This window comes from Trichosurus vulpecula, chromosome 4 (genome assembly GCF_011100635.1).
Source record: "Trichosurus vulpecula isolate mTriVul1 chromosome 4, mTriVul1.pri, whole genome shotgun sequence".
NCBI classification, from domain to species: Eukaryota; Metazoa; Chordata; class Mammalia; order Diprotodontia; family Phalangeridae; genus Trichosurus; species Trichosurus vulpecula.
Window position 1 is genome coordinate 245,745,852 of NC_050576.1, and position 16,622 is coordinate 245,762,473.

At 40.5% G+C, this 16,622-nt stretch overlaps 1 protein-coding gene across 2 annotated transcripts in view; it reads right to left on the reverse strand.

The window, feature by feature from the left end:
* PLD1 (phospholipase D1) overlaps window positions 1-16,622 on the reverse strand; it is a 193,795-nt gene that overhangs the window by 83,844 nt on the left and 93,329 nt on the right. For both annotated transcript variants that reach the window (XM_036755287.1, XM_036755286.1), the window contains exons 9-13: window positions 13,254-13,406; window positions 12,316-12,465; window positions 10,122-10,205; window positions 4,650-4,731; window positions 1,050-1,160 (exon numbers count right to left, since the gene is read on the reverse strand). In XM_036755287.1, the coding sequence (XP_036611182.1) occupies window positions 1,050-1,160; window positions 4,650-4,731; window positions 10,122-10,205; window positions 12,316-12,465; window positions 13,254-13,406 (580 nt within the window). The remainder of the gene's footprint in view (window positions 1-1,049; window positions 1,161-4,649; window positions 4,732-10,121; window positions 10,206-12,315; window positions 12,466-13,253; window positions 13,407-16,622) is intronic.

Below are 16,622 nucleotides of genomic sequence, written 5' to 3' on the forward strand. Positions count from 1 at the left end.
CACCTAATTTGCAGCTGAAACCTCCTTATATGTGTTATCTCTCCAATTAGAATGTGAGATTCTTGATAGCAGGGATGATTTCACTTTTCTGTTTGTATTCCCAGATCTTAACACAGTGTTTTGTACATAGTAAGTGCTAAATAAATGTTTTTTCATCCATCCAGCCATTCATTCATGCATGCTTTTATTCATTCATCCATCCGTCTATCCATTCTTTCATCCATTTGTTCATCCATCCATTTATACATTTCTCAGTGCAGGTCTCCAAGTAAAGGCTAGATGATCACTTGCTGAGTATGAAATGGAGGCAACCCTTTCCAGGGTGTGGTTTGGACTAAGTGGCCCATAATGCCCTATCCTTCCAACTCTGAGATTCTAAAGTAGGAATTAGCTCCATCAGCATAGGAGCATGGGAACCGCTCCCTCCCTCTCCCTCCCTCTCCCTCTCTCCCTCTCTCTGTCTCTCTCTGTCTCTCTCTCTCTCTCTCTCTCTCTCTCTCTCTCTCTCTCTCTCTCTCTCTGTCTCTCTGTCTCTCTCCCTCTGTCTCTCTGTCTCTCTTTCTCTCTCTCCCTCTCCCTCTGTCTCTCTCTCCCTCTGTCTCTCTCTCTCTGTCTCTGTCTCTCTCTCTGTCTCTGTCTCTCTCTCTCTCTCTCTTTCTCTCTCTCTCTCTCTCTCTCTCTCTCTCTCTCTCTCTCTCTCTCTCTCTCTCTCTCTCTCATGAATCTGTGGTTTCATTAGTCCACAGAGCTCCCAAGTGGGGAAACTCCCTCTACTAATGCAAGTAAGCACCTTTTCTGCAACTTCCAGTCTTGGAGACCTTCCTGGGGACCCTGAGGGATTCAGTGACCCACTCAGGATCGCATGGCCGAGTGCTGTACTGCATCATGCCACTTTCCTCTCTCTTTCCAAAGAATAGCTTTCAGGATTTTTTTTAAAATATGCACATAGTGCTCCTAATAGAGGATTGCTACTCCTAATACAAAACATCTGGGAAAATGCTTTTGAGCCCCACAGAAACGCAAAGAGACCCTCAGCCCATGTCACAGACCTTTATGTTGGGGTGCAGGCGCATTAAAGTCCTCTTGCTGTATTCGCTGTTGATGCCAAGGGCCAGTTCGACCTCTTTGTAGAGCATCACAAATATCCTCACCCCTTGTTGCTGTTAAAAAAGAGAAGAGATAAATACCTGGAGGCTAGATGTTCTCAGTGGAAAGTCTCCCTCTCCAGATCATTTACAGCCTGGTTTTTTTTGCTTATAAAGCTTAAAAATAAGTACAATCCAAGGGAACATCAAAAAAAAGAGTCAATCTAAAGTTTTCATTTACAAGTCAGCAAATTCAGACCCGGGGAAATAAATTGATTCACCTCAAAGTCACATAGGCAGTAATTGTCGGAGGTGGGATTTGAACCCAGGTCTTTGGATTCCAGTGTTCTTTCCCCAGTCCAACATTTCCCCTATATTTTGGTTGATTTTTTTCCCTTGAAAAGCAGTAGCAATTTCAGCCAAACTGGTATATTAGCAGTGACCCATTTCTCATACACAGCCCTCCATCTCTCATCTCCATCTCTTTGCCCAAGCCCTGTCCCCCACACTTGGAAGGCTATTACTTTTCACATCTAGCTCTTGGGATTCTAAGTCTCTTCAAGGGTCAGCTCAAGGGCCACCTCTTCCACTGGGCCTTCCTGATGCCCCAGCTGTCAGTGCTCCTCCTGGGCCCTGTGTTATTTTGTATCTACTTTGTATGTGCCTTATATTTATTTATCGATCTGTATCCCTCCCTGCCCCTTTAACTCCCATAGAATGTAAGCCCATCTTCCATTTTGTCTTTGCATCCCCAGTACCTGGCACATAGGTAGCTACTTAAAAATGTTTGTTGAACAAACAAACTATGGTAACTGGAGTTCTAAATAGATTCTGCATGAGGGAGAAGAATAGGCCTGGGATGAACAAACACAGAACACTGCAAGTCTGTACAAAGCCTCTTGAACTCATCCCATCAAAGAACAGGCCCATTCAGATATCAAAGGTGGCCTGTCTCTCCCAATTTCAGAGACCCCAGGGCCCATTAACACAAGAATAAATATCCTCCCATGACTGCAAAAGTTCATGGATTTAGTGTGTGACTTTCAGGCGCTAAATTATTTAAATGATGGGTGTTTATGAGAGTATGAAAATGTCAATTCAGTTTTAAAAATTGATGATCCAGATGTTGCTGGGGCCAAGATAGATGAAGAAAAAGGACAAAGAAACCAATGCATCACAAGGGAAATTAATCTAATGAAATCACCATTTCATCCAGAGATTTATGCAGTTATCAGCAATTTAATGACGAATTTCAGAGAGTATGGATTTACATGAAAAGAATAATAAAGGATGATCAGCATTGGTCACCATCACCACCTGAACATCTGGGCCATGAAGAGCATAAAGAAGCCATGGTGTTAATATACCAGAAGACGGATTCGAGGGCCCATGAACTCAATGACGACGAAACACACAAACCCAAGACTAGGGCAGAGCTGTTGAGTGATGGATATAATGGAAATGGAAAACTCTCTGATCTGTGTCTCAAACTCCAATCTTCATTTCCAATTATCCACATCCAAAACTAGCTCATTACTTCTGATTTTGCTCTTTTCTAATCTGTTCCTGCCTCTCCACATTCTACTACATGGGAGGTTCAGTAGTGTAATGGACAGGGTACCCATTTTAGAGTTAGAAGATCTGAGTTCAAATCCCAAATTCTGCCATTTATGACCTTGGTGCCCCAGCCATGTCAGTCTACATTTCTGGCCTCAGTTTCCTCAGATGTTAAAAAGGGGGTTAGATTAGATTATATCTTAAGCCACTCCTAGCTCTAAATCTATGCTCCTAGGCCACATGCCACCATTGGATCACTATTTCTAAAATATCCCTTTGACTACACCCCTTCTTTGCTTGCCCTTCTTTAATACTGGATGTTCCCAGGGGCAGGTTAAAACATCAGAAGAGAAGAAAGAAAATAAGGAGAGGAGGAGAGTTTGGCAATATTGAGTCTAGGGAATGGAAGAAGAAAAAAGGCAGAGCACAAGCCAAAGAAGGATATGGCATATAGCAAAGTGTCGTCATGGGTTGTCAGCCCTGATCTAGGAACTTTTATGAAAAGTTCTAGAAAACAAAAATCCTTCCAAATCACAGTGGAAAGGTTATATACTTAACTTTTTGGATCAGGTTAGAGATGATGATAAAATTCATGGTAATTAATTGTCTTTCTTTCCACAGTGACTGGCTTATAATAATGTTTATTGATTGACCAACAGATACATTCTCATTCCATGTAGACTGGCTCAGGTATTACTATATGAGGAAGTGATATATTACTGTATGAGGAAGAGTATACTGAATTGGAAGCTAGGTGGCACCATAGCGCATAGAGCACTGGGCTTGGAATCAGAAAGGCTCATCTTCATGAGTTCAAATCTGGCCATCGACACTTACCAGTTATGTGATCTTGCTTCATCTGTACAATGAGCTGGAGAAGGAAATGGCAAACCACTCCAGTATCTTTGCCAAGAAAACCTCAAATGGGGTCATGGGTAGTCGGACATGACTGAACAATAACACCAACAAGTGTAGTGAATAGAGAATTGGCCTTAGGATCTAGGAAGGCACAGGTTCAAGTCCTGCCTCTGACACATACATATTATCAGTGTGACCTTGGGCAAGTCACTTAACTTTTCAGGGTTTTAGGCAACTCTCTAAGACTGTGAGTTATGGAGAAAATGTCTATCTGCCCTGGTAGAAGAAGTTCCGTGGTGTTGATTCCTCACACCAGTGAAATCATAGGTCCAATCTCGATCCCTGTTATTGTATGTCTATAGAGGAATGGGTTCAAATCTCATGTCTGACACTGATAAGCTGAAGAACCCAGAGCAAGTCACTTAATCTTGACGTGCACCAGGCAGCTCCCAAGGGCCTTGGATTCCTTATCTCTAAAGTAGAAACGGTTGAACTAGATGTTCTCCAAGGTTTGTTGCAAAGTTTTATTTTTTTCAGTTGTACGAGGAATTTCCACTGTTCTTCAGGACTTGGGACCGTAACAACAGTTGACAGGATAAGAGTTGTTAATGGAATGCATTATAAAAGATTCATTCCATAGAGTCAAACATTAATGGAGAAAAATAGCACTACGAGAACGAGACTGTGAACAAGCAGTATATTGCTTTTTGACAAATTATGAGAAAAATAGGGGGATGATTATATTTCTCTACTAATGTCCTATCCCAATGCTGCCTCATGGCTTGATGATGACCCTGGCTTCTTGGAGGCTGTGCCAGGGGAACACAGATTGTCACAGGTTTTAGGAAGCTGAAGAAGATTTCAGGAAAGGCCCCAGAGATGGAGGATGCAACAGGTATCTGAAGACCAGCTTTGCTAAATTCAGAGAAGCCTGCCCCTACCAGGCTGGCCACCAGGAAAGGATTTTTCGTCTGTGCAAAGAAACTAACAAAGATGGAGACCTTAGGAAGAAGGGTCACTTGATTTTCCAGGAAGAGGTTCATATGCAGAGAACATCATAGAGCCACAAAGTACTAAAGTAGGATTATGTTTAAAAATCAACAGGAATTTTATTTTTGGGTGAGAGGAACATGTCTGTCAAGTACTTACTGCTTTCCGTTTGAGAATATAGTCTAGTCTCCAACGATTTCCTTCTACCACTGGGCGTTTCAGGAAGATCTCTGGACTTAACCTAAAATCATAAATTATGGTCCCAAAGTTATTCAAATGATCTGTAAAGTCAGTTGACTTCTGCTTGTGCCTCCATAATAAGAGAGAAATTCAAGAGAAAACTCATCCCTATCCTTGCTGGTAAATAGTCTGGTCCGTATATGGTGGCGATAATAATAATAAACAATACCATAACCAAAAGACACACCATGAGTGACATCCAAATGAATTCACCTAACAATATGGTGCCAAACAAGCATTAAACAAATGGTTGTCATTTGTATTTGTTTGGGAAAAGTAGAGGTGTTTATTATGGGAGCTCTGGACCAAGTCTTGGCCAAAAGAAATTACAGAAGGGTTATCAGGGTCATGAGAGTCATAAAGACATCAAATTCACCAAAAAACACAGATGATGCAAGAACATGGTAGAAGTTGTACCACATGTCCTAGTAGGTTGCAAAACATTTAGCAGCTATTAAATGCTTAGAAGGAAATTACCCAGAACCAGAATTATATGCCCAAAGCTCTTTTCCTTTCACAAACAGCCAACAAATTATACAAATACAAAACCCAAAATATCCTTGAGAATTCAACAAATAAACTTTATTAGAACTGAGAAATTCTCAAAGACAAAAGTGCTGCCCACAATCATCTGAACATACCTCCTTGAGTGTAGGGATTTTTCATTTATTGTACTTATATCCTTAGTGTCTAGCACAGTGCCTGGCTCATGATAGATAGACAGACAGACAGACAGACAGACAGATAGATAGATAGATAGATCTTTTGATTGAGCTATAAAAATTTAAGGATAACATTTTCAATAGACATAATCATGCTGAATGTTCAATTTCCAAACTATCTGGAATTAAAAGCTTTTAGGACATAGAGCTTTAGTGAAAGATATCAAACCTATGTGGAAACAGGCCAAGGTATGTATTATCCATGTCTTGCCTTGCCAGGTACTCGAGATGTCCAAATTAATAAAATAGCTCGGGTACTTACTTCTCTCTAGTATAGAATCTAGGATCATGGGCTTTTAGGGTTGGAAGGGACCTTCCATGTGATCTAATCCAAATCGCTCATTTTCTCATGGCATCAGGGAAAGAGCATAAGATTTGGAGTTAGGAAGTCTTGGTTTCAGATCTTGCCTCTGGGACACTTATTAGCCCTGTACATATTTTCTCTATATAGAGGTATTCAAATATCATGTCTTCCATTACAATGTGAACTCACATTTCACATTTCTTTGTATCTCCAGTGCTTAGAACAGTACTTGACACTCAGTAAAAGCTTAAAAAAGAAGGAAACATAAGTGAGTAACTGTGATGACCAAACTCAGTCCTTAAGAAGGGAATGAAATTGACTTGCTTCTTCTCAGCAGAAAGGTGAGTGACTACGGGGGAAGCATATGCACTGGTTGTTTTTTATTGGATTAATGTTGGGTAGGTGGCCCTTTGGTTACAGCAACTCAATTCCCTTCTTTCTCTTCCTTTCTATTTCTTCCACAATTGACTTCTGCCCAGGTTCGTCATTATTCCCAAACAGCCTACATTTCTTACTTTGTCCCAGGGCTGGTTCATTGCCAGAGGTAGAAGGTGTCTGGCCCTGTTAAGGTGGTCCTGACCTAGTAACTCTCCCATCTCTGTCTTTCTCCCCTGTCTTACTGGTCCAGTCTTTGCCCCAGACTTCAGAGTTATTTCAAGAGGGCAAGAATGTTAAGAAGTGTAAAGTAATTTGTAGGAGTTATGTAGAGGATAGTGCCACCTTCCCTTGAAGGAAGCTGGAGGATCTAAGAGATAGAAGGAAAGGGACCATTGTAGACATTGGGACAACCACTGCTGAGTGTCTACTCCCTAAACTAGGGGCTCAATTTATTTCTCAGTGATTCTTTGGGTAATTACCAACAAAGTGAAGGTAGTGTAGTTTTTCTTTTGTTTAAATACACATGTTATCAATATCTGATTTTATCCTTGGGGAAATGTTAGTCTCTGGCAACCAGCGTCCAAAGAGAATTTCTTTTACTTAACAGCAAGTGTGGGGTGGCAGCTAGGTAGCACAGTGAATAGAGTTCCAGGCCTAGAGTCAGGAAGACTTGCCTCAGACACTTACTAGCTATGTGACCCTGGACAAGCCCCTTAACCCTGTTAGCCTCAGTTTCTTCATCTGTAAAATGAACTGGAGAAGGAAACAGTAAGCCACTCCAGTATCTTTGCCAAGAAAACCCCAAATGGGCTCATGGAAAGTTGGACACGACTGAACAACAACAATAATGCAACAACATTGTTACTTCATTGTTAGACCCCATATTAGACCCCATGGTAGGTCTTAGTATAATACAGATGGGTCTATAGTACCTAGCATAATTGCTACTCAGATATTTTAATGACTAAACAGGCTTTCCCAGGCTAACCTGGGGAGGTAACAGCCATCATGGATAATGCATGGTCATTTCTCTTTCAATAAATCTAGTTTTCATCTAAGTTTCAGGAAGTTGTGATTCCCTATTGACAAATCCAACAAGCTCTTATTCATTAAACAAATGCAAGCTAGGGATTGTTTTATTTTGTCTGAATTCTTGGTATCTAGCAGTGCCTGACACCTAGGATATGCCTAATGTTGAACTGAACTGAATTAATCATGCCACTCTCTCTCCCACTCAAGAGCCTTCTACAGTACATGGTTCCATGATGGGGAGAGTATTCCAAGGTTGGATAGGTGATCACCTCATTTCCCAGTGATTAGCATCAGGTTCTCTCTAAATGAATTGTTCTGTGATAATCACTACCCCAGTGCCACTAAATGGTGAAAGACCCAATGTATAACTCATGTTTGTTCCAGTGGGGTTTGTGGAAGGATATGCATTAGCTTCAAGAAATGAATCACAGTTGGCAGGATCTCAGATGACTATCGAGTGTAGGGCAAGTGAAAGCTGCCAAGACCTCTTGAGGGTGCTTCCAGATTGAAGGGAGTGGCCTCAATCCTATTGAGTTCCTTTACTCTGCTAGCTGTCTCTGTGCTGATAGCAGTATCTCTAGCCACACGAAGGCCAAAAGATAAACCTTTGGCAACTATGCAATTTGAGTCTGAATTACTCTGGCTTATATGGAGAAAAATCTCTACTTCTGACATGGGTTGTTATCAGTTAAACCTCTGCTCTCTACATGTTCTTGAATATTTACAAGCAGTAATTGGCCAGGGCCACACTCATGCTCATGCCAGAGCACATGCTGAAGATCTTGAATACGTAGCAACTCTGGGAAATAATTACTTATTCCCATTTTCTCACCCCCATTTTATAGATGAGGAAACTGGAGCTTGGATAAGCTAAGTGATTTTCCCCTCAAGAATGAGGGAGGCAGCTTTGATTTCAGAGTGTGTTTTCACCAGATATTAGTCTCTGAGTCATTACTCATTTGAAGGTAGACAGGAGGAGAGAAAACATTCAGCACCCTGTCTCTTCGGATACCTAAGAGGCTGGGAATTTGAGCTTTATTTTTCTGAAGGGTCAAGAAGGACATTCTTCTTTTTCAAAACCAAGGAATGAGTTTTTAATGGCAGCAATTATAACTAGAGTCTCATTCATGTCTGGGCCTTGCTTTATATGAAGTATTTTAAAAAATAAAAGGAATTGGCTCCTAAACATGGAATTCTACTTCATACAGGCTTCCAACTTTAAAGTTTTATTCTGACAATCAAATAAAAACCAGGGCTAACCTCTTGGACATTATATGGGTGAGGCACAAAAGGAAAAACAGTTGAGAAGAAGGATGCTCCTACTGCACAGAGTGTTAGATCTGGGGTCAGGAGAGACCATGCATATGATCACATACAATACGTCTCTGAACTTCGGGTCTTTTCATCTTTAAAATGGGATAGCATCATCACCAGTAGTACAGCTAGGCCTCAATTAGTGAGAATAAAGAATCCCTGGTGGTGGGGGTGGGGGGAAGGAAGCATTATTCAAATGTGCACTGCATATTTCCATTAGCATAAAACCAATGACCATGTTTTGCATAATTTTGCATTTTACATAAAATTTGCATAATTATAACTTTGAATGGTGCAAATTTGAATACAAATGACCTCTGCCGGGAATGTTCTGACTTAGGACTTAGCTAAACCTGTACCTCACGGTGTTGCTTTGAGGCCTAGAGGATACAATACATGGAAAGTACTTTGCATATCTTAAACGGCTACATAAATTCTAAAATTCAGCCAGACTGGCAGAATTTGAACTCGAGTCTTTCTGACTCCAGTACTGTATGCACCACACATCCTCACCTGGTAATTATTTTATAAACATTTATTCAAATACTTGGTTATGTCTCCCCTAACAGAGAATGAACTCCTTGACAACAGGCACATAACAGGCATTTAATAATGCTGGTAGATTTGATGACTGATTATTCTTAAAAACTCTAGAACCATTAAGCTAGTTGTCACCATATTGCATTGTATTGTATTGCTTTGTATTGTTTTCTTTGTATGGTATTCTATTAATTAATTAATTGTTTTCTTTGTATGGTATTGTATTATTCTATATCGTATCTTATTATACCGCCTACATTCAGGTAGTATTTTCCGACTTCATGCATGTGGTCTCCCGCTGTTTTAATATGCTTTTAAAAGAAACAGTCTTGGGGGTGGGGAGAGAGAGAGATTGCCAGGAAACCAAATTCTTAGAAGGAAAATAACAACATTTGTTATGGCTGAACACTTCCAAGATGTTTTTTGTTTCATCCTATGGATTTTGGCTGGAAGGACAGCTAGGCAGGAGCCCAAGTCAAAATACAAAGACTCTAGGAATACACCTTCCTACTATCTGAGTGGGTTTTCTATTCAAGACTTCCACCACTAATTTTTATTGGGACCTGTCATAGACTTTAAATGGAGAGGTCAGAAAGTCCAAGCTTGATTCAGAGCTAAGGAAGAAGAACCCATCCTGCATAGCCAATAATCCCAATCATTCTATCTGATATTTTTAATGATGACCCAGAAATGTAACTATTGCATCTTCTAAGAAACAAGACTCAGAGGGACATGTGGGCTGCACCTAGCATCAAAGTCGCAAAAAATCAGAGGAAGGGCCAAATGAAGGTTTTGTCATTGAACAGTCGTCACACCCACTTGGCTCTGCGCTCCTCACTGAAGTAAACAGTTGGGCGTCTCTCTTCTAAACCACTGAAAAAGAAATCTCCAAGCTGAAGATATTAAGGTCTGCCTGGGTGCCAAGTTTTCTGAAAAGGCCTTTCACTGAAGACTTGAGCCATGCGTTGGTTCAGACCACTGCCAAACCATCTGGTTGTGATGTTAGTTTCCATAATGTAAGTCTTTTACACAGGGCCCCACATTGTAGGAAACATGGAAAGGGGAGACCTTTGGACCAGATCCCCACTTGTGAATACTAACCACCAATCTGTGATGAAAATCTCTTCTTTAGCTTCTTCCATAGCATTTGCTATGTCTTCAAAATACCCTTTTGCATTAACATACCTGTAAGAAAACAAACAGGTATTTTTAAAAATTTTCAGCCAAAAGAAAAATAGATCTCTCATGGCAAAGCGTCAGAGTTTGTTTGTTTTCATTTCAGATTTGTGATTTTATCAGTGTAAAAAATTCCCATTATAGAGACTCCCTATACAGATGTAAATGGACAACTCATGGTCTTGATAACTTTACATCAACAGATGTGTGTGTATGTATATACATATGCATATATGTATGTGTATAGATATATAGATAGATACAGATATAGATATAGACATAGATATAGATATAGATATTGACGATTACAAGTCTGCACCGTACAGTCTGAGAATTGTCTAGAACACTGAGAGGTTAAGTGACTTGCTCAGGCACACAATTAGTATAAGTCAGAGGAAGACTTTGAATTCAGGTTTTCCTGACTCTGAAATCCAACCTTGTAGCCACCATATATGTCATGTTGTTCTCTCAAGCCATACTATAGGGTTAATAAAAATAATAAATGGTTTGACACAATCAGCAAACATGGATGGAAAATGTCATTCTTCTCTCTCTGTCTTAAAGGTAAAGACAGTAGTGTAATCAGTTGTCCCTAAATAGTTCAAGGACGAACCTGACAAACAACACACAAAAATAACATTTCCATGTTGCAAGTGAAGGTTGGAAAAGTCCTTTATTTATCCCTATCTTGTTTGATCCTCATAACAACCCTGTGGGAGAAAAGCTACGGGCTTTCTCATATTCATGTTAAAGATGAAAGAAGTTCAATGACTTTCCCCACAATCATTTAGCTAGTTAAGTGTCCGAGGCAACATTTGAACCTAGTTCTTCGTGCCACTGTTTTATTTCTGCCTCTTGGGTTAGGAAGTACTGCCTTGATTCTTTTGGTTATTACAGGTGATGGTTTTAGTTCATAAGGGTGTTTACTAATGATGCTTCTGGGGGACTCAGAGGGTGACTTTCTGAGCAGAACTGATAGCCCAAGAGCCCTGGAGCCAGAGGTCATTTACACTAATGGGAGTGTCCTGGCTCTCAGCACGAAACCACACAAAGCTTCTCCTCTAATACTTTACAATGACTATTAGCCACTAATGAATGGGTAAGGAAAACAAATTCAATCTGAATGTGCTCTGTTATTAGAAGAAAATTAACTGGCAAGTAAATCCTTTGAATATTTATAGGATCATAGACCTGGACCAGGAAGAGGCCATCTTTTCTAACTCTCTCATTTTACAGATGAAGAAACTGAGTCTCAACGAGTTTGGGTGATTTGTCCAAGGCCACGGAGCTAAGTGATACAGGTTTTGGACCTAAGCCCCTTAACTCTAAATTCTATAATGGTCTTCTCCACTGATACCACTCTGATTCTCTAACATACCAAGAAGAAAAAGTCCTGTGTACTTTCTATATAGCTGAAGGTCGAGAGCTCAGCCTGCAAGATTGAAAACCCATCATAAACTCATCCACTGGAAAAAAAAATTCTTAAGATATCTAAGTAGGAAAATTCATTTCTGCCCATTCTTCCATATGATGACAAATTCATTTCAAAAAAAAGAAAGGAAACACCAACCAAATTTTAAAAGATCATGTTAATTCAAGTTATCTGATTATTTTATTATTGTAATTATATTGTGGAATACTAAAGAAAGAAAGCCTTAGATCAGGAGTTCCTCACCTTTTTGTGTGTCATAGACTCCTTTGGCAGTATGGGAAAACTTAGGGACCCCTTCGTAGAAGGCCATTTTTAATTGCATTAAATAAAATACATAGGTTTACAGATGAAACCAATTATATTCAAATACAGTTTATAGACAGGAAGACTACAATCACCTGTCATTTAATGGTGGGTCTAGTGACTATAGGCTTTTCAAAGTAATGACTTGCAACAACTATAATGTGATATGAAAACATCTGTGATTTCTATTAGTAATAAAATCAAAAGTTCCACTAATACTGGTATGGTTTGTTGCCTACATTCAAAATGGAAAGAAATGCTAATTACAATGAGAGATTATTAAAAATAAACCTATAATTTTTCCCCATCCAAATGCATAGACCCTCTGAAACCATGAACATTAAGTTGAGGATCTCTGCTGTACCTAGAAGGAGAATTCCTTACCATTTGGCCAAGGTATTCTCCTGGATTGCAGCATAAGATCCAAACCTGTGCTCTTTGAGGAAGTTGGCACCATGTTTCTGGATAAATTCTTCAATGGCCCCGCCCCACCACCGTGCATGCCTGTAGCTGTTACATTTCAAAATCAGTGTCCTGCAAAGAGAAGAAGGAAGGGGGTTTAGGAGGTGTAAATGATGTCCTGTGTTCCATTTCTACAGTGAAATTTCTATTCTGAGGATGCAGACTGAGGATAAAATGTATCGTGCAAAATTCTCATAGTACCTACATTTTAGTGAGACAGGATTGAACCTGTAAATTATTTCACCCCACCACCTGTGAGGAAATTCTCTCTACTAATGCAGATCAGCACCTTCTCTGTAACTTAGGGTCCTAGAATATTGGTGGGGGGGGCACCAAGAGGTTAAGTGATTTTCCTAGGTTAAGTAAATTTTCTAGGGTCACACAGCCAGGATACATCAGAAGTGGGACATGAAAATGGGATGAAAATGGGTCTTCCTGGCTTTGAGGTTGGTTTGTGTCCATCTCCATTTCTCTCTCTCTCTCTCTCCCTCCCTCCCTCCCTCCCCCTCTCTGCTGACTGCTATCACTCAAAAATGGATACACATGTCACTAAAATACTCCAATACCGATCTTGTAAATGTCGATATTCCTTCCAGTGAAACAAATCCTTACCCATGTATAACAGCCTGTCCTGTGCAATGCTTGTCTGTCTCTTCCATAAGTTTAACATAATAGGTCTCCCATACTTGGTCATCCCTGTCTCTAACTAGACCATCCACTATTTCAAACATGCATTATTTTAATGACATCAATCCATGTAAATGCTGTTAATTCCTAATCAGGACCAAAACTTTTCAAAATGCATAGGACAAGTGAGAGACCAATTTTTGAAAATGTTGAAAGTAGCTAAAAATTCTCACCTTGAAAGATTATCAATCCGGAGCCCATATTTTGTTTCAGTTTCCTTCTTCCCCATCTTAATACTGAATTCTTTGTCTACCAAAAGGACAAAAGCAATGGCTCCACTGTCTGGCTTCATGTAGAGCAAGAAGGAATCTTTTACTATTAACCACCTGTAAGAACATACATAAGTTCCATAGAATCCCTCAAAGGAGAACATTGTACACAGTTACACACACATTGTGCGATGACTAACTGACAGACTTGGCTCTTTTCAGCAACGCAAGGTTCTAAGACAACCCCAAAAGACTCAGGATGGAAAATACCATCAACATCCAAAGAACTGTGGAGTCTGAATGCAGATTGCAGCAGATGATTTGATCTCTCTTTTTTTGGTTTTGTTTCTTCTTTCTTGTGATTCATTCCATTGGTTATAATTCTTCTTTGCAATATGACTAATGTGAAAATACGTTTAACGTAAATGTAGAGCCCATATGCGATTGCGTGCCATCTTGGGATGGGGGGAAGAGGGGGAAGGAGAGGGAAGGGGAAAAAATCTGGAACTCAAAAGCTTGTGGGACTGAATGTTGTAAACTAAAAATAAATTAATTAATTAAAAAATAAGCACTCAAAGGAAACAGTATACACCTTTGTCGTGACATAACCCAGTAAGCACTACTAAGAGGCAAACAAAGGGAAGGAATGAGAATTTCTTAAGTGCCTACTATGCACCAATCACTGTTCTGAGTGCTTTACAAATACATCACTTGATGCTCTCAACAACCCTGGGAAGTAGATGTTATTATTATTATTTCAATTTTACAGTTAAGGAAATTGAGGCAGACAGAGGTTAAGTGACTTTCCCAGAGACCTAATCAGTGATTTCACTAGTGATGAAACTCCCTTTACCAATATACATGTGACCTATTTTTTTTGGAGGCAATTTGGGTTAAGTGACTAGCCCAGGGTCACACAGCTGGTAAGTGTCTGAGGTCAGATTTGAACCTTGGTCCTCCTGACTTCGGGGCCGGTGCATTTTTAAACTGGCATCTACTCTGCAAATCAAATCTTAGAGAATTACCTTGGAGCACTACGAGGTTAAGTGACTTGGTCAGGGTAACAGAACAAGTACACTTCACAGGTGGGATTTGAATTCAGATCTTCCTTGAAGGCAACTCCAGCTCTCCAAGCACTGAACTGAGTTTCTTCCCATCCCTATTTTGCAGACGAGGAAATTGAAGCCCAGATCAAGTGATTTGCCAATGTTGGCATTGCTGGGAAGCATCAGAGGCAGTATTGGAATCTGGGTGTCTCCTGAACCTAAGTCCAGCCGACTTTAACTCTGAGGAGCTATCTCTTGTGAGTGTCTCTCACTTTATATAATGGATGAGATGACAGAAAATGAAAGTCACACTTATATTAAAGGAATGTTTTAAATCGATTGAAGGGCCTGACTATTTAAGGGAAAATGGGGATCTTTGTAAAAAATAATTCTTTCTTCCTAAACTTCTCTTCCATTTGGATTTTTTTGTACATCTGGCATTTTATTGTTTTTGCTTTCAAGTGAAGGTGATGCTATATTAGCCTGCAAATGGATTTCCCTCATTCAATCAACAAGCAACGTTTTTAAAAAGTACGACTGCACGGTGGACTATAATGTGTTGGGGTGGGGGGGGGGCGGAATTTATAGGAGAACATGGAGAAACGGTGGACAGGATGAAAAGGTGGAGATGGATTACAATTTTAGCCACTAGAGGGCGTACACATGTCAGCAAGCTCCCAGAGCCATCCCAGTATGAAAATGAGTTCATTTATTATTAATATTATGCACTTTAACAAAGAGCCTTGGCTCCAGAGTCAGGGGGCTGGGTTCAAATCCCATACGACCTTGATCAAATTACCTAACTTCCCTGGGCCTCAGTTTTCTCTCCTGTAAAATGGAGTCAAACTAGATGTTGCCCAAGGTCCCTCCCAGGTCTTCAATTTTGCCTCTATGGTTAGGAACACCTAGCACAGCGACTGGTATATAGCAAGCACTTAACAAATGCTTCATGAACCAATTGATCTCTGCTCCTTCCCTCTCCCACACCCACAGACGACCAGTTACTAAGTCTGATTGATTCTTCCCAGCAATATTTCTGACATGTTTCCCTTCCACTTAGGCCACAATCTTCCCAGCTCTCATCACCTCTCACCTGGACTATTGCTCACCTGCTTACCTTTCCAGGCTGATTACACCTCATTTCTCATCATGCATTGGATGTTCCAGCCAAACTGGCCACCCTGGTCCTGTTCCCCACACATGACATTCTGTCTCTCATCTCCATCTCCATCCTTGAGCACACTGTGACCTCCATGCCTAGGATGCTCTGCCTCCTCACCTCTGCTTCTTGGGACCCTCCCTTTCTTCAAGGCTCAGATCAATCTCAGTGCCTGCTGGAAGCCTTTCGTGATTCTTTCAGTGGTCATCATGACTTTGTCCCTATTTATACCAACTTACCATTTTCTTACCTGTGGAGATATTCCTTTACCTCAGTAAAATCTAAATTTCTTGAGGGGGGAGTATCATTTCACCTTTGGCTTCAATATCCCCAGTGCCTTGCACACGGCAGGTGGTTAATAAATGCTTACTGAATTGTTGGGCTGAATTACTACACTACCTGCCTCCATAAGGTTTTACGATGGTGAGGCAATTTCATGTATTTGACCTTAATGGCGTTTCACGACAATTTGTGAGGTTGTTAGGGCAAGATCTGTGATTTCACTGACGAGGAAGTACCTTGTGAGAAAACTCCCTCCACCCATTCTCTCTGCAGTGTACAGACTTAGGGACTTGCCTAGGATACTGGGGGGTTAAGTGACTTGGTCAACATAGCCATTGATGATAACAATAACTGGCATTTCTATAGCACTTTAAGGTCTGCAAAGCACTTTCCAAAGAGTATCTCATTTTATCATTACAACAACCCTAGGAGGGAGATGCTACTATTATCTCCCTCTGACAGATAAGGAAACCGAGGCAGATTGTGTGACTTGATCAGGGTCACACAGCTAATACGTGTCTAAGGCAGAATGTGAACTCGGATCATCCCGACTCCAAGTCCAGTGTTCTATCCACCGTGTCCCCTAGTTGCCTCTACATTTCTGACATCAAGAAATACTACACCATGCTGCCCTTCTCTGTAGTATAAGTATTTTATCTGTTTTATAGATGAAAGTGACTACTAAGTGGTCAAAATAAATGGGGAAGCTAAGGCTCAAATGCCAAGGGTTTGCCCCTGAATTTGGTGCCCTTTCTCTGTACCATGATACCTCCCTCAGTCTTGCTTTGCCCTTAGATCTCTGATGACGACATTATTATTAACACAAGTCCTAACAATGATGGCGTT